Here is a 25,301-nt window from a genome sequence, read left to right as displayed (position 1 = left end):
TCACAAATCTAAATATGATTGAAGTGTAAATTGACATAAATGAGAAGCAATTCAATTGCTAATCAAGAAAACATTGGAATTTCATTAAAATGTGCATGACAAACACCATAAGACATAAGTAGAACGTACCAGAAGTAGCCAAATCTAAATTACAATTTACAATTTACAATTTTCAAGATTTGTATATTTGGAGCTCTGTGGCTTTTGATAGTTAATCATGTTTTCTAATATCAGACAGGTCGCTCAGCATATACTGATTCATCTCTAGGAGAGATTTTTTCTTTTTTGCAGATGAAAATGGGCAGTGCTCAAATTCTGTCCAGACAAAATTTGATCAATTCTAAACTCGGTAAGGTGAGGAAATGATTGTATACGGTTTTGCTTGTGCTATTCTTTGTAGCATCTCTTTGATACAAGTTTGAGCTACTCCCATGATTTCCAGATTTCTTCTATCCTTCATGCTTGGTCATGGCTGATGATGTGTTCTTGCTTTATCTTGATTCTTGAGGGAAAATAGAAAAACAAAAAACAAAATCCTAGCTAGTTGGAGATTGATAATTTGGTGTCTCCCATCTAATGCTCTGCATTTGGTTTGACCTGGACTCAGAGTTAGTGTTGGAATATGGTCTTTGAACATGAGTGAATGTGAATAAAAATCATTCATTATGGAGAGTTTGTGGAAATAAGTGCATTTGTGGAAAAAAATGCATGGAATACCTATGGACTATTGGGTGTTTCATCTCCCAAGGAGAGTTAATGAATGGAGGTTATGAGAACTTTTTATTTCCTAACAAACAAACTTCTCATTTCCCTACTGTGATTCATGGAGGGTTTTGGGACTCTTGATTAAGTGTGCCAGAATCGTTACCATACAACCCCTAAGTTGCTGAGATCTGTGCTTGGTGGTCCTTGATGCTATTTGCTTCTTTTAGGGAGGAGCAAGTCCCTTTCTTCTACAGGGTATATCTCTTCTCCTAGAAGTTAAGATTGACACAATATTTAGTTGATGCATTAGCCAAAGCAGTGGTGTTTTGACAGAACTTGTGATTAGGCCTCAGTAAATCACATAGGTTGTTATCATTGTACGTACATTTAGAGTTTGTAGCCTTTCTTTTTTATGTTAATAAAATTGTCATACGTAAAAAAGAAAATGACAGTTGTTGGACTATCTTGATAATCCCTTGGTGTTTGAGTGGTAGAATTGAGGTAATTGAGCCATAACCCAATTCTGGTCAGATCTGATGTGCATTAAATTGCTGTGGAAGAGTTCTTGAAATTGAAGTAAGAAGTGAATCCATCTAATCTTAATGTAGATACAATTGCAAGTTAATGTTTATTTTTTTGTCTTATTTTTGTTCAGAGGGTTGTGTTGGAACCAGCTATGCAGGGGCGCGACATGATTGGTCGGGCTAGAATTGGAACAGGGAAGACTCTAGCTTTTGGCATTCCCATTATGGATAAAATAATTCAGTTCAAAGCCAAGCATGGGTCTGTGACTTTCTCCACACTTTCTCTCTTTTTTAAAGAGATTTAATGGTGTTGATAGAATTAGTTATTTAATAATCTGCTAGTTGCCTTGGAATCAGTTGTTTGATATAATATCTCAATTGATATCCGTCCTTTCTTTGGGAGTGTGATGCAAGCTTATTTTCTTTGGAATCAGATGTTGCTGCTCGTGGGCTTGATATACCTAATGTTGATCTAGTAAGAGGTTTCACACTCCCTCATTTTGATTTTGTCAGTGCTAAGTTAATATCTTGATTATCATGCTAACATTATGGCATTCATTCCATCAATTTTGTCGGAGTATCATGTTGAGTATCAGGTGACAACAGTATGTCTTCGGTAGAACATGAAGACAAACGGGACACACTAAGTTCGAGTATGTTTCAGGGATCCATCCACTTTTTGTCTCTTGGCTTGTTCTTCTTTCAACTGCATTTGGATCACTCTGTCTTTTGCTACCTTTGAAATTATGGAATGTATTCATGCTTTTATTTATTTGCATATCATGGTCTAAGCATTGTCTGTTTAATATGTTACTAACTTGGGTTGAAAGGACAATTTTGATGCGGGAGTGTGTGGGTAGTGGTACTTTCACTTGAAACACAAGTGATGCTGAAGAAACATGAATTCTGGTAGACTGATATCAACTGGTGCAGAAGCTATTGGTGTATGGCTCCACTGGGCAATGAAATAATTTCAAGATAGGCTTTAGGGTTTATTAGATATATAAATTGATTTGGTAGTTATATCAATTTGAGAACTTGGGGCCAGCTTTAGGTGATTTAGAAACAGTAATTATGATCTGAGATGGGAAGTCTGACATTTATTAATTGGGAATTGAGTGCTATTGGTGCAAACAAAATGAAGTTTCTGTAGTAAGTGTCCCCAGAATGATGGATATATAGGTGACAATTGTTAGAAAACAAGTATTAAATAATCAAAACAGCAGCTGAACTTGAACAAAGAAAAGAGAGATGAAGAACAAGGAGAAGAGGCTTGTGATTCTTGCTTGAAAGTCTAGAATCATAGAGCCCTTTTATTTATAGCTTTTAATGAATTTAATACAACTTGAGAGATAAGTAATTGTCCTCTAGACAAAGGAAACAAAAATTACAAATTTAGTAACTTCCTAGCTCCTAAAATAGAAAATTCTGAAAATAGAAATTACTACCAAAATAGAAACTATGCTTTCTAAAAACTCCCAAAACTTATGTAGCAAGATTCCAACATTAGAAATAGAGAGTAGAGTAGCATCACTAGCATATACTGTTTATTTAGTGAACAGTAACATAGATTTTACTATTCACGTGAACAATACCGTGAACAGTAAAAACATATTTTTTACTGTTCACGTGAATAGTGTCGTGAACAGTAAATAGCCCAAGTGTATATACTTCAACAGCAATGATTGATAACTGACTGCTAGTTGAGCAATGATACGGTCGTAGTTTTGAATGGAGGTTTTAGTTCGTTAGGGATGCAAACATGGCTCGAGTAAGCAGAATCAGCTATGGGATCCACCTTCTCAGCTCAAGCCATAATTGGTCTGGAATCAATGAGAATCGCCTGAATCCTAAAAGAAGGCAAAGAATCTGGATGGTTTCAGCCTATTTGAATTCAAATTGGCCTGTTCAAGCAATCCACTTTCTGTTCCTTGAACCATGGATATAGATTAACTTCTAGATGTTGCTAGGGCTTTATCTGCGACACTTGGGGATAACTAAAGCCCTTGAAAGCTTCAAGGTTTCATCTTGGACTGTTACGAACCCAGAATATGCATGGAATTCCTTGATCATAGTAGGTATAGCTAGAATTTGGTGAGGATCTGTATGTAAATTAGTACTAGAGAATTATTTGTATTGTGATAGTCTTTTGGAGGTTTTTTGATGAATTCTGGACAATCTTTAAGAAAATAGGTTTATATGGGCTGCTGATTTTAGCATCATGGTGGCTGCCAATATTATAGGTCATAGAATTAAAGTTTGGCAGAAGGTTTTTATACACAGTCATTATCTCTTAAGATCCCATTAGGAGGATCAGATAGAAGATTTAGTTCCCAATCCTTACAATACAAAGTTTGAGTGCTGAATAACTTGGTAACGATGTTTGGATTGGTTCCCCCCTTCTTTAATAGCTCAAGTTTTAACCTATCTGCATTGTCCTAATGATCGTCTGAAAGTACCCTTTGCCTTGGTACCTTGAAGTTTTGATAACTAGTTCTGTGGAAACTGAAGTCTCCAAATAGAAGAACGGAACGTATCAGTAAATTGGAACCACCTAGATTCAACATAGTTGCTGGATGGGGGCCACAAATCAATTTCTATACCAAGAGATCTTCTCGCTCTCTTTCAGTAATAATGATGAATATTCTTGATTGATTCCATTTAAAAATGCTTCAACTCTTTGTAGATTATATTGACAGCAGAATCAACTCTTTTTGTATTTATTATTGAAAACCATGCCAAGGTGTATCAATGATGTTTTCCATGGTTGTTTTGCAGTTTTTCGAACCAGATTTCAGCAAATCAAAGCTCAACCTAATGAGTCAGAGATGAACAAAATTTGGGAAGAAGGACCTGATACTGGAAATTCCATAGCGGAAGTAAAGATATCTTATGCAGCTTCAGAGGAGATTCAGTGAGAATGGTCATCTCTTCTCCCCCCAACAAAAAAAAAAAAAGTGAAAAAACCAAAGAAAAGAAGGAACTGTAGTATCACATTTTTCAGCTTTTACTGTCTCTTTTCTGGCTTATTTCTTTTTCCCTTCAATAAAATCTTTGATTTCTAGAAGAAGCAGAAATAAGGTCCTCTTGATCTAAATGTGTATGCAAGAGGTTTCACATCTGCATTGTTCAGCTATGGAGAAAAGGAAGTCAATTTGCATCCCAATAGATAATACGGTTTCCTGATCTTCAGATGGACGTGATGCCTGACCATGTACTGCGCTTTATTACTTGTATCTCAAACTCTGAATTTCACAGATTTGTATTCTGAATATTTTCTGTTTGCCTATTGTGGTATTTAGCTATCTGTTGGCTATACAAGACAACATTTTCTACCATAATTTCTGAATTCAAATCTTGATTATTCTAACATATTTGATTTTTTAGGTGGATCCTTAGCTCAATCGGGAGAGCACCTAGATATTATTTAAGGGATGATGGTTCGATCCCATTAGGATTTGGTATATAGAATGTTTATCTATAATGTGTGCTGAAACAAGTCTAAAATCATTCAATAATTATTGTTAGACTTAGGTGAATGATCTAAAACTTAGCTATATGTGTGGATTGAGGATTTGGTACCTTATTTTTCATTAAATTCTTTGCAAAAGTAGCATGAACTTCATAACCTTTTTAGTGAGATCTTAATGGTTGAAAAAGTTTACTAATTTACAAAATAAGGTCCTCGTATTCCCAAGTACTCCAAATCCCACTCTCATTCTTCTCAAGTTCTTTGTCTGGAGAGGTAGCGAAGTGCCAAACCAGGAGTTGTTCAATATCCATCATTTATACTGCTCATATGTAATGAGATAACCATTTTCTCTCTTCCGGCCCTTCTGTCCCTCTCACGGGATTGCAGTGTTCGTCTTTGCTGGATATGGGTGTTCAGTGTTCATCCTTTGTGATCAGTTCCTCTTAAAATCCTCCATAACTCCGGATCTTAATTAATTAAAGAAAAATTACAGATTATCTGCATAACTCCATCGTCCATTGTGTTTTTAATCTATTTCCACTCCTAATTTTTTTGTAAAATTTGATGAACAATACAGAATTCATGAAATTACAGATCAAAACAATATTGTAAGTCCACCAGAAACCAATTAATTCGATTGGATCACAGGGAATCCTGACAAAACATTTGGATCACAGGGAATCCTGACAAAAGATTATGTTGTACTTTTCTTACCACAAGCGATGAAATAAGAACTCACCTCGATCATATTTTGTTTACATGGCACAATCAACACCGTAAGCAGCTGTTGGTAAAAATAAAAATTCCTTCTCAAGGTGGTTTTCATGGATTTTTATTTGCGACAGAGCGAATATCCATCCGCCCAGTCATTAGAAAATGACACGTGTCCTTATATAAACATAAATAGGAAAGTTTTTGTTTCTCACTTTCTTTTATTCAGGAAGTGTAATCCATATCAAACTCTAACCCCAACTCATAAACCGCTCCATGATTGCATCCAACTCAAATTCAAATTGTAATTATCTTATCTGTTTTGAAATCCTTATACAATAATCTTTATAAATACAATTAAATCCCAACCAACCAAGAGTACTGTGTGAGAAAATCTTGTCAAAATCGATCTATCTATCTAGTTCCTTACGGTCGTCGTCCATTAAGAAAAACTCATCGAGATAAATGGAAGAATCAGAAATCTCGTCGTCGTCGTCAGAACTGCCAACAGAAGTAACGGAAGAGATCCTTTCGAGACTACCAGTGAAGTCCTTGATGCGATTCAGGTGTGTATCCAAACCATGGAAAATTTTATTTACCGATGCTAGTTTCATTGTCAAGCACCTGAAGCGATCAACTGAGAAAAACCCATACGACCCAACTCACATACTTGAGGAAAAACTCGGTTCCCTTTACTCCTCAAAGATTGAATCTTGTTTCAGCACTACTACTACTACTACTAGTACAACTAGTACTGATCAGAAGATGAAAGGAGAATTAGGCGATGAACAACAGTTACTCGTCAAGGAATTGGGATTGGGATTCGAATGTATCAAGTTGGAAGCTTCATGCGATGGCTTGGTTTGCTTAACCTTTAGAATGTCACACAGCAGTTATGACTCGAGCGTAGGGTTACTCAATCCAGCTACCAGAGAATTCCTTTTACTTCCACAACATAAGGAAGGATCCGATAACCAATACGGGTTGGGCGTTGATCCGATAACCAAGGAATATAAAGTGGTGAGGATTACTTACATTGACGATGCAGCATCGGTAACTATATATACAGTTAGTGATGACTCTCATGAGTGGAGACACATTTGTCATCCTTTTCCTTATGATATTTGGATTCCAGGTCATAAAGCATCCATTTGTGTGGGTGGATTTCTTCATTGGCTGGCCTTTAGAAGAACAGGTGAAGATCATGAAGATGATGGCATGGGCCCTTATGTAATAGTGTCTTTCGATTTACACGAAGAAGTGTTCCAAGAGATGCTGCGGTTGCCTCTCTATCAGCCACACACATGGCTTTGCCTTGGGTATCTTGGAGGGTGCCTCACTGTATCTACTAGTTTCCCATTATTTGGAGTGGATTTGATCGAGTTATGGGTAATGAAAGAGTATGGAGTGAGGGAATCCTGGACCAAAGTTTTTAAGATGAAATCTTGTTTGCCTGAAACCATAAACCTGAGCTTTGTATATTCTAGAGGGTTTTTCAAGGATGGTCAGGAAATTTTGTTGATGGCTGCTACATCAGAGCTGCTTACAGACCCTACTTTGTACAATCCAGACCAAAAGCTTACAGAGCCTATTTTGTACAATCCAGAGACCCAAAAGATGACAAAAATGAAGAGTAGTCGACCTTATCGTTGCGACGATAGACCTTCCCATGTCTATTCCTTTGCTACTTTTGTGGGAGACACTAGTTTCTTTAAGACCGAAAGGGAAAAAGAAGCGAAAAAAGAAGCCAGGGGAAGTGCCCCGACAAATTAAAAGGTACACAAAATTCATCCATTTAAGTGAATCTACAGCTTAAATGTAAAGAGGGATATGGTTTATCGGCAACAGTTTTGGAACTTGAAGCTGTCAGGGACGGCTTGATTTTATGATACTTTTTGGGTATTTTAAATCTGAGGAATAACTCAAATTGTTTGCCAGCGGTTTTAGCTTTAAGAGGTTTTTAGTCTTCCTTTGATTGGAATTGTAATAGCTTAGTCTCAGAGGTTATTAGGCTTTGCTCAGTTTTCAATTATGTTTTGTTTTGCTATGTTCCTAAGAACTCCAATCTCTTGGCTGATTTCTGGCCAAAGGAGCTCGATGTTTGGCTCTTTCTAGATCTTGGTGGCATACTTCAACAATGTTCATGATTAATTCTTCTTTGTTATCGTCTAGGTTTCTTGGCTTGAACAATTTTATATAATGAAGTTTACAAAAAAAAGTGAATCTACAGTTGGTTTTACAGGCTAACCCAAACATATGAATCGAACCTAATTGAACCGGTTTTTCTTTTCATTCCAATCCCTTTCGTCTTCGGTAACCACCACCATCGCTGGCGTGATTTCCTTGGCATCCTCCGGCGTTGCCGATGATGCTACCATTACTAGTGTCGGCTTTGCAAAGCTTAAAAGTCTTGTATCACCCCTACTAAATGTATCTTGGTCCCAGTGTGATTTAATCATGACTTTTTATTAAGAAGTCACGGTGAACCTCTCATAAGAGGCATGACATGTATTAATGATATTCAAAGTAAATTTGGTATATATACAAATTTTAAAACCTAATCAATCATATCAAACATTGAAGTTTTATGTTCCAAAAAAGACGCGTTAGTTACGTCATTCACCCCAAATCATTAATTAGGTCAAGATTACAATCAGGGTTGAGATGGACTGGGGCAAGGCTCAACCATTTATCAATCCTAACCCACCTTTAAGGTTCAGAAAATTAGTTCAAACTTTGTCCAGCCCGAGTCAATTTAGGTAATTTGAACCAATGTACACCCTTAGTAATGTATCTCCAAGAAAATAAATCCAATTTATGGGTAGATGCATTTGGTGGTGCACTGGGAGATAAATTGGCATCTTTATTTTGGCTTGTGCATTTGCTTACGGTATACTTGATCCTACATGATACGGTGTTTTATTTCCATAGCTAATAGTCCAAACCCCATATTGATTTAAGCTTACAGTCATTAAATAAACTATATATTTTAACTAGACTATATGTTACGGAATCCATATTCCGAAGCAAATAGCCCCATTGATACCAGTCAGGTACCAGTCCATTTTGAGGCTATATGCCATTGTATCATATTATTGTCACAAATAGCGGTTCGTTATATCAGTAGCATAAATTCCTCTAGTCCCACTAAGCTTTCTTATATACTACGGTTTGTTATTTCCGTAGCATAAGTTCCTCCAACCCCACTAAACTATACTACGGTTGATTATTTCCGTAATATAAGTGGTTCTCTATCACCGCCCTCTTCTCCTTCGCAAAATCACTTCTCTCACAGTCCCAACTCCCAGTCTCTCACTTCTCTCTAAGACTTCGTTGCAAGTTTCCCTGATTTTTCTAAGCTCAGTTATGTTGCAACTCGAAAATTTGGAGAGATTGGGGAGAAAAATCAAACCTGCTCTGGAACGTACGAAAGTTAGGGTTCGTGTTCCCCGCCGGTGGATACAGCAACACACAATCTCATTTCTTTACGTCTCTTGCTCTCGCTCTCAAGATTGTTGGTGTCTTGTGACAAACGCCGATTGAAGTTGGAAATCTATGAGCTTATCTCTTTCTATTTGATTGATAATGAAATTCTTAGTGTGTGGAGAAACAGTAAAGAAGAAAACAGAGTAGAGAGAGTGAAGTAGTTGTCCCTTGTTTAGTTTTGAGACTGCTTTTCAAAATCGCAAAGCACGGTTTATTATTGAGTTGAAATATTTTCTGCAGTGACATTCATCTCAAATACTGCTGGAAGCCTTTTAATCACAATCCCTCCTGAAATTAGATTCAATTTGCTTATGTATTTTGGTTTTCTTTCCCTTTCTATGTTCCATTTAGGTCATATCCAATTACAGTTTTGACTGTGATACTTAAGCATTCACCTAGCCTTGAACTTTTGGATGGTAAATCATTGTTCTTTGGCATCTTATGGTTCTATTGATTATAGTTTCATTGTGTTTCTGAGCTACTGGTGATCCCTACCATCTTCTGAAGTTGATATTAGTGCTTTTTCAAGTTAATTGGCTATCACTAATTTTGCATATTGGTTTCTGATTCATAGTTCTTGTGCTGTTGTTAGTGATCCTCAGAATACCTTCCCTTTTATTTTGATGACTGTCTAAGGATCAATTTTCATCCAAATCATTTGATTTGTTATATGGCCTACAATTAGATTCATGTGTTCCAGGCATTTTGACTCGAACGATATTATTGGATTATTTATGAGATTACCCAAAAAATTTGTTGCTGTTGGTTTTGGACCCCTCAATGGTGTTCTTACTGTCATATGAACTACATTTTTTGGATCTGGAGTTGCCTTTTATATGATTTTGAGTTATTGAAAACCAAAAGCCAGACTTTCAAGGATCATATGAATAGGTTGAATCAGATGATAAGCTCCACGGATGTTTGTTACCTTGTTTGGGATAGGATACTTCCTACATTTTTAGGCATTGTGTTGTTTGCACCCAGCTTTTGTTGATCAGTTGTTTTATTGATCCGAAGAGAATGAAAGAATCATGACAGCAGCTGTATAAATTGTCAGTAATCAATGTGATTGATCTGATAAGGTTGTAATTGCATGGCTGAAACACTACATTCCCAGAGATGGAGAACTTCTTTATGGCAACATATCAACCTTTCAAGTTTCATAATACAAATTGGTCTCCTTGATTCACACATGCTCAGTTGTATGCGTACGAAGTTGAATGTTTTATTTTCACAAATCTAAATATGATTGAAGTGTAAATTGACATAAATGAGAAGCAATTCAATTTCTAATCAAGAAAACGTTGGGATTTCATTAAAATGTGCATGACAAACACCATAAGACAGAAATAGAAATTACCAGAAGTAGCCAAATCTCAATTACAAATTACAATTTACAGTTTTCAAGATTTGTATGTTTGGAGCTCTGTGGCTTTTGATAGTTAGTCATGTTTTCTAATTCTATTTCACACAGGTCACTTAGCATTTACTGATTAATCTCTAGGACAGATTTTTTTCTTACTCGCAGATGAAAATGAGCAGTGTTGGAATTCTGTCCAGATGAAATATGATCAATTCTAGACAAAATGTGATCAATTCTAAACTCAGTAAGGTGAGGAAATGGTTGTATACGGTTTTGCTTTTGGTTTTTTTTCTTTTTTATCGCTAAAAGGATCATTATATTAAGCAAAGAAGAAATATGAAAAATACATCAATTAATACCTTATAAGGAACCAACCTCCCTTACCCGCAACAACTCTGCCCCCAATACACCCTTCCTCATTGGTTCCTACTCAGATTAGAAAACCACTAACTTATAAAATGAAATCTAGGACGTCTAGAGGCATCCACATCAAGTTCATTAATGATTGAAGCTGACCAAACAATGTTAATATCAGAAGTTCCTGTCTTAGTTGCCGAATTTGCCAAAAAATCTGTCACTGTATTTGTTTCACAATAGCAATGTGAAATCTTCCAATCTATAGTCATCAAATATTCTTGTAACCTCCTCCACATATGAAAGATATACCAAGGTATTTTCTTCTATTGTTTTAAAGTCACCATAGCTTTTGAATCACTTTTTACCCAAAGCTTTGTAATTTGTAAATGCCTTGCCCAATGCAATCCGTGAATGAAAGTTTCCAGTTCAGCCTCAAAGTTGGTTTTAACATCTAAAGAATACTGAAATTGAAAACCACCGCAGCAACATCATTTCGAAATACTCCTCCACCGCCAGACCTTCTTGGATTGCCCAAAGAAGACCCATAAATATTTAGTTTTACCTGTCCTGCAGCAGGAGGACACAAAAAAATTTCTTGTGGAGGAGCAGCACTAAAGACAAAGAAGTTAAGGCCTAGTCTCCTTGCATCCGAAAAAATGGTAGGAGTTACTTTTCTCCCATCCATTTTAAAGCCAAACTATAATAAATCTGAAAAAATTAAACTCACCACCTCATCAGTCCTGAAATTTAAAATTTCAAACTGGATTTGATTGCAGAGCATCAAAAGAAAGTATAAAAGCAAATAGCATCCATTAATCCAAGCAGTCCGTAAAGGAGACTGTGAAGCCTGGTGTTTCCAAGCCGTGAACAACTCTACAATCGAATATTTTACTGTTAAGCTATAACCAAACTTTGTTGCAAAAGCTTCTCCACATCTACATGAAAATGAGCAGTGAAGAAAGAGATGTACTATGTCCTCTGAAGCTTTACTATATAGATTACAACGAAAGGCCAGCATAATCCCTTTCAGAGTGAAGGCATCAACAGGTAGCCTATCGTGAAAAAGTCGTCAACAGAAAACTTGTTGTCTAGGTTGCAAAGAAGTCTTCCAAATACTTTTTGCCCATTCCAGTTGTTCCCCTTTTCTACGATAGAGATCCTATGCCGATCGAAAACTAAACTCTCCCCCCGCCGAACCTTGCCAAAACTAACATCAACAAAACTAGCACAAGGAATAGGATATAACATAATAAGAGAGATTACCTCTTGAAATTTTGCATTGTCCATTGACGGGAATCTCCACTCCCCTTGCTGTAAACAATCTGCAACAGTCAATTTCAAATGACCTTCTAGATCTAGAGGAATACCAACGTAGTGTGCAACGGTAAAATTCCCCAACCATCTATCAAACCAGAAATTTATATTTAGACCATTTCCAATTGACCACCGTTCATGAGCTTGAACAAAACCCCAAACCTTCCTCAATCCCAACATCAAAGATGACTGCTGCCTATAAATCTTTAAATTTCCCCTTTTGTCCACCATCTTCCCCTTTAAAAAGTGAGCAAAACCAGAGTGTTTGTGTTTAATTATCCAAACCAACTTGCATAAGGATGCAAAATTGACATCTTTTAATCTCCAAATACCCAAACCACCCTCACATTTTGGAGTTTACAGTTTTGCCCAAAGCACTGTAACCTTCTTCAGAGCCTCTATACTCCCTGTCCAAATAAAGTTACGCATCCAAGCCTTTGCTTGAGAAATAATAGAGCTATGCCACCAGTACACTGAAAAATTATGAATCGGCATGCTAAAAATAACTGAACGTACTAGCTCCACTCTACCTGCCATAGATAACAGCTTTCCACACCACCCTTGTAGCCGATTCTTAATCTTGTTTAAAACTAGCAGCAATCTGACACGAGTAACTTTTCCTTTAAAAGTATCTACCCCCAGATATCGAGTAGGAAAGAGTGCAATTGAGATATTTAATATGTCCACAATTTTCTGTTTCCGACGAGGAGGCACACGTCCAAAAAAAAGCTTACTCTTTTCCAAACTGATATGTTGACCCGAAACGTCTAGATACTTCAATAAGAAAGTTTTCAAAGCTTTAACATTACATAAAGAAGCATTTGAAAAAAATAAAAATATCATCAGCATACATCAGTACAGAAGGAACTTCTACTCCCCTCGGACTTGGCAAAGCTCTCAATCTACCATCAACTATCAAAGAATGAAGGCCCCTGCATAGTACCTCTTCTGCAAGAAGAAAAAGAAGAGGAGATAAAGGGTCCCCTTGCCGAAGCCCTTTATCAACTCCAAATAATCCAACAGGTCCCCATGATTTCAAGATTTCTTCTATCCTTCACGCTTGGTCATGGCTGATGATGTGTTCTTGCTTTATTTTGATTCTTGAGGGAAAATAGAAAAACAAAAAACAAAATCCTAGCTAGTTGGAGATTGATAATCTGGTGTCCCCCATCTAATGCTCCTAGTTTGGTTTGACCTGGATTGAGAGTTAGAACTATAAAGTTGATCTATTCGCACTTAAAGAAATCCATTAATTGAGATTAATGTGTACTTCGCTATCATTTGGGAGAAAAACTCTAATTTTGATAAGTACGTTGCTTACTTTGATGAGAAATTCTTATGCATATATTTATAAACTTGAAAAATATGGCTATTATACAAGAGCCGTTTACAACAGAATTTTGTTGAGAGAATTTTCAAATGAATTCAAATTTACAAACTTGAATTCAAAAATCAAATTCAAATCATAACAAATCCGTTATGGTATTTCAATCTCCATGTGAGAGAAATACAGAATATAATCTTATAGATTCATTAGCTTATTCTCTCTATAGGGAAAACATGTTTGATTGGAGGAAACAATAAGCCAATAATACATTATAGGGTAAATATCATTTACCTCCCATCTTAGCTGGACAAATAGCACTTACACCCCCTCTTAATTGGATAATATCACTTACCTCCTCTCTTACCTAGAAAATATATCAAACAGCTCTTCTCTGTTAATTTTCTCAGTTAAATTTAACTTTTACCATTAAATATTTTTTTAAAATTCCAAACTACCCTTGATTAATAATATTTTTTTTTATATTTTAAAGCCTAAATTACCATAATCACCCTAGCAGTTAAAATACTAAATTATTCAATTTAAATAATTGTTAAAAACCAAAACACCATAGTTAAAACCCAAATTATCTTTAATTATTAAAAGCCCAACATACCCTTTTTTTTTAAAAAAATTATCAAATAATTAAAAAAATCCAAAATAGTAGTACATGTTTAATTTTATTGACATACTTTTTTTTTAATTGCATTTTTAATTTTACTTGATAGTAGTACATTTTTTTTTAATTGTTTGATAAAAAAAAGAAGAAGATATATTGGGCTTTTAATAATTAAAGATAATTTAGGTTTTAACTATGGTATTTTTGTTTTTAATAATTATTTTAACTGAGGGTAATTTAATAGTTTAACTATTAGGGTGATTACAGTAATTTATGGTTTAAAATAAAAAAATATTTTTAACTAAGGGTAGTTTGGGATTTTAGAAAAATATTTAATGGTAAAAGTTAAATTTAATCGAGAAAGTTAACAGAGGGGAGGTGTTTGATATATATGCTAGGTAAGAGGGAAGGTAAGTGATATTATTCAACTAAGAGGGGTTGTAAGTGCTATTTGTTCAGCTAAGAGGGGAGCTAAGTGATATTTACCCTACGTTATATACTGAAATATTGTATTTTTACCATTTAAAATTGTAGCATTCTTCATCTTTGTTTTTCCGTGGGTTTTACTAAGTCTTTGTTTGTTTTACTTGAAAAATATTCTGTTACAACTTTTATTATATTACTGAGAAATTGACCAATGCATTTATTTTTTTCACATAAAACAAATGATGAAATTTTTTTAAATATGGCTTTTTATAACAAATGAAAAATATGGCTTTTTGGTATCCATTCTTCTCTATTTTGTCTATTTATAAGAAATGAATTTAAGAATTCATTTTTGGTCAAAATAAAAAATGGTTTGGTGATTTTTGTCTAGAATAAATTATTGAATGAAAATATGTTTGAAATGTTAAATTGAAAAATTGATAAAAATGATAATAAAAGTTGAGAACAGATCAGTAGGGATTGAGACTGAGAAAGGGGAAACAATAAGATTTAAAAGAAAAAAAAAAAATAATATTATACCTCAACTTGCCTTTGGAAGTGAATTGTGCCAAAATGAATAAAATGCGTTTTTGACTCAGAATGCAGAATAGACAAAAAGTCTATTATGATTTTGGGAGTTTTTCTGTTCTTAAACAGAAATAAGATTAAAAATAGATTTCATAAAAAAAAAAAAAAAAAAAAAAAAAAAAAAAAAAAAGAAGAAAAGAAAAGAAAAGAAAAGAAGAAGAATGGAAATTGTAATATCTCAGATTGTAGATCGGGCTCTACACGGTCAATGCTAGTTTGACCAAAAACCAACTAGATAGCTACCTCTGTACCTCTTGATTGTGAGAAACCAAGATACATGTGGGTCAATGAAGACACCTCATATACACCTCCTTTCCCACATTGGAAGCCCCCGTTGGCGACCGGCCTCATACATAGGTCTTGGAAGTACTTGCATCGAATATGGAGTCTTCCAACAAGACCAACTTGGAGTATAATGCATAAGATATTCAATGGTTTGTAATGGTTGCCACAAAAACAATGGATATTTCCTATTATGTCAGAAGACTGTAATCGGTCTTCTCTCTTAGTTGCATTAATTACTGACTAGATTGTTGGAAGCGGTCTTGAGCTGAACCAGGTCAGCCTGTTCTACTTGCAAACGATTCGTGTCAAAACTGGTAGCAACATAAATTGATATTAACAAGGCCCTAAATATTTTGATATAGAAGTATAAGTTTATTGCATGAGATTTATTCGAAGACTATAAAATCAACATGAATGGCAGGTTTATTTGAATTAGGAGCATATTTTTCCCCCCGGTCAAGGATCTTGATGCCTCCATTTCACCTAGTATCATTGAATTACATTAAGAAAGGACAAATTCTATTAATTCTATAATAGAGATAGCTAGCAGGTATGATAATGATCCAATAGTTTATCATATGATCACGTTATCTTTTTCTAGAAGGAGAACTATTTGAATGAAGAAATTGTTAATTGAGTAATTGACCAGTAACAAGCACTTGTTCAAACAAATTTAAATACCCAATAAATAAATCTTCATGTGGAGAATGTTGAATTTTATTACAAATTTAAGATAACTTTCTTAGACCGATGATTCTCAAGTTTTAACAAACAACAAGAAAGAAGAAGGTATTACAGATCAATGCCCAGATGAAACATCATGTTCATGAACCCATGTTAACCTTATTACAGTGAGTTTACACCCTCCTTAGCTTTCCAGTTTGACAATAAATGCTCACTTCATCTTTCAGCCAAGCAAACATGACTAGTAAAGCACAACATATTTGAACCTGACCGTTTCTCCTTGATGAAGTTTTGGCTCGTAGGGATTCTCTATAAATACTCAGCCATTGCATGCTCAGACTTCACATCAGTCTTCTAACATCACTGTGCAGTTGAAGAGAGTTCTTCTATTGATCTTTATCCTTCTAAGCCTGTTTCTTCTTTGGTGAACGTTGTCATGGCTACTGAGGCGAGAGCTGGAGCTGAAATCGTCCGTGGAAAGGAAGCCTGTGAACAATTTTCAGCGGATCTGTGGAAGGAGCTTGGATTCCCCAGTGGTGTCTTTCCAATGGGAGAGCTGGAAGAATGTGGAAGGGTGAGATCGACGGGCTTCGTTTGGTGGAAACGCGTAGCTGCCTTTGAGCAGGCTCATCCGGGAACCAATGGCAAGCATAGTTATGCTGCAGAGACCACTGCCTATGTGGAAAAGGGGAAGATGAAGAAGATGACCGGATTCAAGGCCAAGACTCCATTGATGTGGGTTTCTATAACAGAGACGCTCATCGATGGCGACAAGATCACCATGAAATCATCCACGGGAATGGGCAAGTCCTTCCCCATCACCTCTTTCATGAACGAAAAAGAAAAGAAGGCTTGTTTCTCCAACAAGTAGATGATTCCGTCAGCAAGTTTAAACCATAATCTGCCCTCCTTCAGTATAAATGACATTTTAGCAAAAAAGAAAGGGTTTCTATTGATATGCTTGATGGAAAATTACATGATTAGCTATTTTTTGGTTTCTCCTTACAAAATTTAGCCATCCAATGTTTGAATTAAAAAAATTGAATAAAATCAATTTTAGGTTTACAAAACTAACCAAATCTCTTCCTTTTGCACAGGTTTACTCTTAAAACTAACCCTGTGGAAACAATAGGCAACCAGTAGGTAATCATCTGACACCAGCACCGATCAGAGACCATCCTCAGTTGTTCCTTATGGTCCTTACATTATCTACCTAAAACGCACATGCTCTTTCCTATATTTTTTAATTTTTTTTTCTTGCAATGAGAGACTTTCTCTTCCCTGTAAGGATATTTTTGGAAAACCACCCAAAACCCTGGTCAATATTTTGACAATAAAAACACTAACACAAAAATGCAATTCAGAAAACGGGTGAGTGAGTTTCTTTGTTTTTATTAAGGATATTTTTGAAAAAACCACCCAAAACCCTCCGCCTCAAGCTTATGCAGCTAGGGTTGCTTCTAAGACTTCCATAGTTGATCAAACTCCAGCCACTGCACTCAAGAAGGTCTGTAGAAATGATACTCACAAGGACTCTAACCAATCTAAAGAAGAGTTTGACATAGATTTCAGTATCTACAAAACCCTGGTCAATATTTTCTGTAATCTAAAACACTTATCTTCATGTAAATCCAAACACCGTAAGTCAAGGAATCCAGATGATCACAACTACAAGTCCTAGAACACTGATGAACAAGGACCATACCTATATATAAGGAGCTATGTACACAATTCAGAGCATACCGGAAAATATCTAAAACTCTCCCATGGACGTAGGTCGAGTTCAACCGAACCATGAAAACTCACTTTCTCTCTCTCTCTCTCTCTCTCTCTCTCTCTCTCTCTCTTAATTCCCACGATTCTTGCAGTTTTCCATTGATTTTAATTAGGAAGGTTTTAAGATTAGATTTCACCTCCCCTTTCAGCTTACTTTTTTTCCCATTCAACTTAAGCAATTGCTGTTTTTGTAAACCAAAAAAAAAAAAAAAAAGTTTGATTTTGTTAAATGAAACACATTTGTGATCCTTTTCACTTGGAAATAGGTTAAATTAATAGTTGAAATATGATGCTTCCTGAAGAAGAAGACCGACAACTAACAAGTTGTATAAATAATTAAATGATGAAGTTGTTATCTCAAATTTGATTCCATTCATTAACTGAAATATTGAATAAATAATTAAAAAGAAAAAACTTAAAAGTAATGTGATTTTTCCCTATTAAATATAAACTCCTAGAGACATTTTGATAGAATCAATGCCTGAAAACCTTTCAAGATGTTAGTGAATAAAAACAGGGACAACAGACTATAAGAATCAGGTTGGACAGGAGTTTGTGTAATACAAAATGGCGGCTAATCTATCCAGAAGTTGTGGTTTTTGTTCAAATGGCTTTGGGGTTTGACCATGCGCCAATTTTAGTGAATTTTGAATGAGGAATCACAAAAGGGCTGCACTCTTACAGGTTTGAAAGTGCTTGGTTAAGGCACCTAGACTGTAAAGCGTGGCTAATAAACATGGAACAGATTTTGGTACACCTCTGAATTGTAGAATGGTTGGTTGCCTTTGGTGGATTAGGGATCTTTGAATTATAGATATTCAGAGAATTTATGGGCTTGGACTTCTCACGACCACCGGCTCTTTGTTCTCTCGAAGGACCTTCTTGCTGATCTTCTGGAGCTCGCTGAGAACTTGGCTTCAGAATCAGTAGCATGGTTATGGAGAAATGATAATACCCCTTTTTTCATGCACCACTTTGGGAGGCTATCACAGATTCTTATTGAAACGGAGGAGGATGGACAACTGCCGAGATACTAATATACTTACTGATCACTTCACCCTAACCTTCCAATCCAAACCTATTGACCCTTAGCCCTCTCCGTTCTTGTTTCATTCAGCCAATAGTTACAATGGAGATGATCACACAACATGGCACCTCAGTTGAGGATCGAGACCCTCTTTTCATGGGCCCTTTCAGGCACCGGGGATGGTCATCCGTCTATTTTATTCAACAACTTTGGGACACTTGAGTGTTGATCTTGTTATTTTATTAATGAATTGTTCTCTATTGGATATATGGACCCCTCTCTAAATATATCTTATATATGTCTCATTCCTAAGGTCCCCACCCGATTCGTGGTTTAGACCCATTAGTTTGGTTGGTGTTGCGTGGAGGTTGCTTCTTCTGCTTGTTGGCTTCAAGTTGTTGATGAGATTATTAGCCCAATGCAATGCTTTATCCCATCAGGCTATCCGACAATATTTTTATGGCCATGATATATTTGTACATCAAGGAGAAGGGTAAAAGCTTCTAGAGCTGAATTGGACATGAGTGCATATGACAGATTAAAATGACATTATATCAAAGAGGTACTTCTCAAACTTGGATTTGATAGTAGATGGGTTTCTATGATAATGAATTCCCTTCAATGTTTTACAAGTTACTTGTGAATGAAAATGTAAGAATGAAATCACTCCATCCGGAGGCTTAGATCCTCTTACCAGCCATTTTTATTTTGTGTGAAAAGGTTAGTGCCATTATAGAGAGAGGAGCACAGTTGGGTTAGAAGTGTCAAGAATAGAGCTCCAACAATATCTCATCTTTTATTTGTAGATAACACATTGCTATTTTTAGAGGTTAAACTTGAAGCCATTCACAACTTTAAGTGCACTTTGAAATTATATTGTAGGAGTAGTGACAACTAGTGAACCTTTATAAATCTAGCATTGTCTTCAGTTCCAACACAACACATAAATTCAAGAGGTGGTTTTGGTATTTAAAGGTGTCATACGAGAGGAGCTAACAAAGTACCTTGGCCTCCTACCTAATTGGCAATTCAAAATTAAATCCTCTTCTTACCTTAAGGATCGAACTTATGCCAGGATGGAGAGCTGAAAACACAGATTGTTGTCGCATGTTGGTAAAGATGTGTTACTTAAATCAGTGGCTTTTGTTCTCCCTCAATTTGTAGGTGCTCACTTTAAAATCTCTTCTACTATCCATGATGAATTGAAGAAGATGTTAGCCAATTTCTTTTGGGGTGAGGAAGATGGTTAGAGGAAAATCCATTGGGTAGGCGGGAAGAGACCATGCATGTCAAAGGAAAAGGAGAGCCTTGGTTTTAAGGATTTAGAAAGGCAAAATCAGGCTCTTTTTATGAAAGTTGCTCATAGACTATGGCAAGACTCAAACTCTCTTCGGGCTCGCTTCACCAAAGCTATATATTTTCCCCATGTTGATTTTTTGGATGCTACACTTTGCTATCAACCTAGTTGGGCTTGGAAAAGTATTAATGAAGGAAAACAATTATTCAAAAAGCAATTGGCATTGCGTATTGGTAAAGGCAACAAAATCAATATGTGGGAGGATAAATGGTTGAAGAATGAAAAGAGAGAATGGATCGACCCACCAAAGCCAGTTGGTTGTGAGGATGTTTTGGTTGCAGAATTACTGGATGAAGAAAAAAGGAAGTCGAAGGAGGAAAAACTTACAAGTCTCTTCAGTTTCTTAAATACTTAGAAGAACACCTTTAAGTTTATTCCCCAAGGATGACAAACTTATTTGGGGTGCATCCAAGAATGGACAATTTACTGTTAAGTCTACTTAAGATGCTCTCTCCAACAATCAAGACTTCACCTCTCAACAACATGCTTCAACTTCCCTTATACCCCGATGGTGACTGATCCAAGACAGAGTATGGAAAACTATTTGGAAATCAAATTTTCTTCATAAAACATTTTATATGGAGAGCAACTACTGAAGGCTTACCTATGGGTGAGGATTTGAAAAAGAGAAATATTCTGATAGATCCGGTGAGCATCAGAGGTTGTAATGCTAAAGAAGATGTAGAAGATGTAGAACATTTACTCCTTGGGTGTAAGTTTGCTTGTGCAGTTTGGTTTGCTAGTGAGCTAAATTACCATCCACCTCATATGGATCACATTCATCTAGAAGAATGGATTGAAAGCCTTCTTAAGGTGGGGCTGAAAGAGAAGATGGAAGCAGGAAGTTTTTAAGCCAATGTTTCTTTCTCTATTGGCACATCTGGATCGCAAGGAATTGAGAGACTTTTGGTAAGGATAGTTTAACATCGTATGATGTAGCGGAAAAAGCCTCTCAACCCCGCAAAAAGTTTTTGGAGGCAACTTGGCCGAACACAAATTCTCAAGCCCATAACTTACCATCTACAAACTATTAGCTAGCAATATGGACACTGCCTATACAAGGAACCATTAAACTCAATTGTGACACCGCATACCACAAGGAAGGGAACAAGGCAGGCTTAGGTTTCTTGGCAAGATATAATCATGGTCATGTTCTATTTGCAGTGTTTATCCAAAGCAAGTCCCATTCGATTATAATGGCAGAAAGCCTTAGCTATATCGACAATGATGTTGCAAGGGTTGGCAGAGGCTCTTAGAAGTGTGGGTTTGGAATCTGATTGTAAAAGTGTTATTGACTTCATCTCTAAGTCCAACACATCCCCTTCCCCCCTTAAGGTCCAGCACATCCAAGCTGACATGCTTGGGCCTTATTTTGCTAGTTGCTCTTTTGAATATGTACCTAGGATGTCAAACTCTGCTGTGCACGTCGAAGCCCAGAAGGCCCAGTTGATTGAAGACTCAACTGTTTGGCCCATTCTACTCCTTGACTACGGGATGTTGTTTCCGCAGACTTGGCCTAGTCTTCTTTTCTTATAAATGTATCTTACCAAAAAAAGAGTTAGTGAAAAAGCAATTTCTCTTTATTGATCAATTATTAAGAAAAACTGTTGGGTAAAATATAAAGAATTAATTAAGAATGAAGAATTGTTCCTTAGTGGAAGTTTCGTTGGCCATAAACGCTGACTGGTTATAAGAGGACCCAATCCACACAGACACGAGGGACCTCGTGAGTGAACACCCATTAAGGTGTAGTATTTATAGATGTCCATATGCATGCACAGACTTCACACCAAAGCAAATAGTAGAGCTTTTATTAAATTGAGCATTAAGCAGTTGAAGAGCAAGAGTTCTTATCTTCCATTGATTTTTCTATGTTTGATCTCTTACTTGGATTATGTCTATTGATGTGAGAGCAGGGGCTGAAATCATCCATGGAAAGGATGCTTGTGACCATTTTTCGGCGGAGCAGTTGAAAGAGCTTGGGTTCCCTAGTGGCGTTCTTCCCACGGGAGAACTGGTAGAATGTGGCAGGGTGAGATCCATAGGCTTTGTGTGGTGAAAATGCAAAGCTGCCTATGAGCACTTCAATGCAGCCACCAATACCAAGAACAGCTATGCTGTTGAGACTACTGCGTATGTAGAGAAAGGGAAGATGAAGAAGATGACTGGCTTCAAGGCCAAGACACTGCTGATGTGGGTTTCCATAGTAGAGATGTCCATCAATAGCAACAAGATCTCCTTCAAGTCATCCATGGGAGTTGGCAAATCCTTCTTGGCCCATCGCCTCTTTCATGAATGAAGAAGAAAAGAAGTCTTATGCAGCCACTAACACTAATTACAGTTATGATGCTGAGATCACTGCTCATGTTCAAAAGGAAAAGATGAAGAAGATGATCGGATGCAAGGCCAGCTCCCCGGTTGACAATGACCGGGTTGAGATGGTGGAGTTGTTGTTGGAAAAATGAGATGGGCAGCAAGTATAAGACTATAGAATTGATGAAATAGAACTTATCTGTTTCGGAGAGATATATATGTCTTTGTTGAAGTTGAAGAAGAAATGGGTAACATCACTAAATCGATGCATCCGTATGTCATCGAGGAAACAATACGATAACAACAATAAGAACTCGAACACGGTGAGTTGAGGCGCACATATCAATACTTTTCCTTAAGGTATTTGAATGCCCCTTATAGTGCAGACTAGGTTTGACCATGGCGTCCTCACCTCCAAGATACAACAACTCCTTAGTTCCAATGGCATACACTCCAATGGAATCTACTTACAAAGAACGTCCGAAGGTAATACTCACAAACTCGTCAAAAACAATCACATCTTATAGAAAAATCAAAAGACTAATATTGATGTTAAAACTGTTAGTGTTCCTAGGAATCAACTCTTCTCTTTATATAGAAGAGGAAGAGACACCTATAAAGGGTATCTCTAAAGATACCTCCCAGATCATGTATTTTCCCTTAAGTCTTGTTTGTTAGCCATTCAAACAAGAATTTTCATAGACTACCTATTGTTTATTTAGGTATCTAAATAGGGAATAACATTATCTCTAACCCTTCATTGTAAACACAAAAAATATTTTGAATCTTATAATTTAAAAATAAATTTAAAATTCCAACAATCCCCCATAGATTCATAATATTTACAAAACAAAACCACTGAGTTCGTGAGTAAATTTAGACTTGGCAGGACACGTCATTGGAGGTGTCTTCTGGACTTGAACCTACACTAGGTCTAATGAACTACGCTACAGTGTACAGGTGAAGTCAGACTTCTTGAACCTTTCCTCTTCAGTGTAGTTGGCTAGCTCACTACCCATATCCCACTAGTTGTCGTCCACACATTTTGAATAATTAACTGGGACATTCTAGGCCCTATCCCCTATCTTGGTCTCATGAGTGTTTAAAAAATTCGCCATAAGACTCTTATCAAGGGTGGCCACACCCTCTACACTAACTTAGGTTAGCTCGATGTGCACCACAGTTAACACCCCCCCACATTTCGTAGGATTTGGCTAATTAAGAGCCCACTGCTCAACCTCTTTCATTGTGGTGATACTACTTTACCATCTGATCAGAATGAGCAACACAATAGTAGTACTAACCAGGTTCCCTCGTGACTTTGTTTTTACTCTTTGAACTTAATTTAGGATTAAAACCTCTTCACATAGGTAGGGTGTCCATCACAAGACCTACGACACAAGCCTTATAAGCTCATTCCTTCAGATGATGTCATGTTAGTATTCCGAGACTTTACATAACTTTTAGTCAAACTAGTTCTTTGACTAAACATTTGTAGCGATACTTTGTAAGCCTCTCTAGACATTTGTATTTAAATCTGATGTCACTTCATTGAAAGTTTATATGCATCTAAAACATAATGTTTTTATGCATCCACTAATCATGTCATTTACTTCCATGTAAATAGTTTTCTAATTCAAACATGGGCATCAAACCACATATAGCATATAAACCATAACCTAGTCAGAATACTTGGTGGAACCCATATTATTGATTCAAAAATCAACCCTCACCGGAAGTGTATATACATTTTACCTTTAAGTAAAGGTGGTGCCTCAAATGCTTATGTACCATCTAATATCTTCTTTCCAATAGACCATATGGTGTTTTCTTCTAACTAAATGTCAACCATTTTACCATAATTCTTTCAAGAAGAGACTCAATACGTAAATACACATATAAATTATAATAAACATTAACCCCATGATTTGGGTTTATCATGTTTATATATAAATGTGAGCCTTTTATTATGATTCCTTTTGCGGGTAATTTTAGCCCTCCATATTTTCATGCTAATATCCCTGCATCTTATAATAAATTGCCATTTCATGAAGTGTCACCACATGGACAGGTTAAATATCCAAATCTAATTCTTGATAAAAACACATTTTGACTAATCAAAATACCATACCAAACTGAAGAATCAAATAATTTTTGACAGAGATGTCCCCCTCCAAATCAGCGTTAGTCACAGGTGAGTTAATTGATTTATTCTCTCAATTTTATGCACATTTCTAGCCCATCAAACGAGGGCATTTCTCAAGTTCTGAACTTGAGCATAAGCTGCATAACCACAAAGCAATTCATACAGTCCATAGTTGGGCATCCAATTCAGGAGTTAGGTTTGAGGCATTCAAAGTATCATCTAGCCTCTGAGGTTTTGCATACATATTTCCAAGAGTTGTTTCTTTTCTAAATAATTCAGATGAAACTACAGTAAAAGTGGCTGGCTCTGACAAGCCTTAAGAATGTAAGAAATTCCTAAAACTCTCTCTCCAAATTATTCAGAAGAATCACAAGCAGCCACTTAGAGTTCACTATATCATAGAGATTATCCATTCACCGCAACGTAGTTGCGTGTCACAAAGGGACCAACAAGATACAAAGATTTATACATGAAGTCTTTCTGATTCATGTCAAGATGTAATACCCTAAACCTTGTAATCATAATATTCACGTAAGAATTAAAAGAATTGATGCTAGTTAGATTGAACTAGAAGTATTGTCCAGCCAATATGCAGCGTTAGATTCACATTATAATGCAGATGAAAGGCTTAAGCATGATAACACATTCATGTTCGCCCAATCCAACCAATACTCATGATGTAAAAGTGAAGTAAAATCTTTGACAAGATCAAGTCAGAAATGCCACCATTTTCAAGAATAAATCACAAAACCACCGTTACAGTATATTGAGACCTCCTAACATCTAACCTATCAGAAGCCACTCTTCGACTAAAAGGAAACCAT

At 36.3% G+C, this 25,301-nt stretch overlaps 2 protein-coding genes across 2 annotated transcripts; both read left to right on the top strand.

Annotated features, from left to right (window-relative positions):
- The first annotated feature begins 5,877 nt into the window (after positions 1-5,877).
- LOC149030079 (F-box/kelch-repeat protein At3g23880-like) lies at positions 5,878-7,185 on the top strand. The gene has a single exon (XM_089144525.1). It carries the CDS (start codon positions 5,878-5,880, stop codon positions 7,183-7,185), a length of 1,308 nt encoding a protein of 435 aa, XP_089000651.1.
- Positions 7,186-16,294: 9,109 nt separating this feature from the next.
- Positions 16,295-16,729, top strand: LOC149030078 (uncharacterized). Its single transcript, XM_089144514.1, has one exon. It carries the CDS (start codon positions 16,295-16,297, stop codon positions 16,727-16,729), a length of 435 nt encoding a protein of 144 aa, XP_089000640.1.
- Positions 16,730-25,301: the final 8,572 nt, after the last annotated feature.

Source organism: Hakea prostrata, chromosome 1 (genome assembly GCF_041222555.1).
Source record: "Hakea prostrata isolate BN-2017 chromosome 1, UWA_Hpros_2, whole genome shotgun sequence".
Taxonomy (NCBI): Eukaryota; Viridiplantae; Streptophyta; class Magnoliopsida; order Proteales; family Proteaceae; genus Hakea; species Hakea prostrata.
Note: the sequence above shows the minus strand (reverse complement) of the source record. Positions and strands in the feature narration are given on the sequence as shown.

Excerpts from the sequence above, each read along its gene's own strand:
- LOC149030079 (XM_089144525.1), top strand. The coding sequence starts at position 5,878 with ATGGAAGAATCAGAAATCTCGTCGTCGTCGTCAGAACTGCCAACAGAA.
- LOC149030078 (XM_089144514.1), top strand. The coding sequence starts at position 16,295 with ATGGCTACTGAGGCGAGAGCTGGAGCTGAAATCGTCCGTGGAAAGGAA.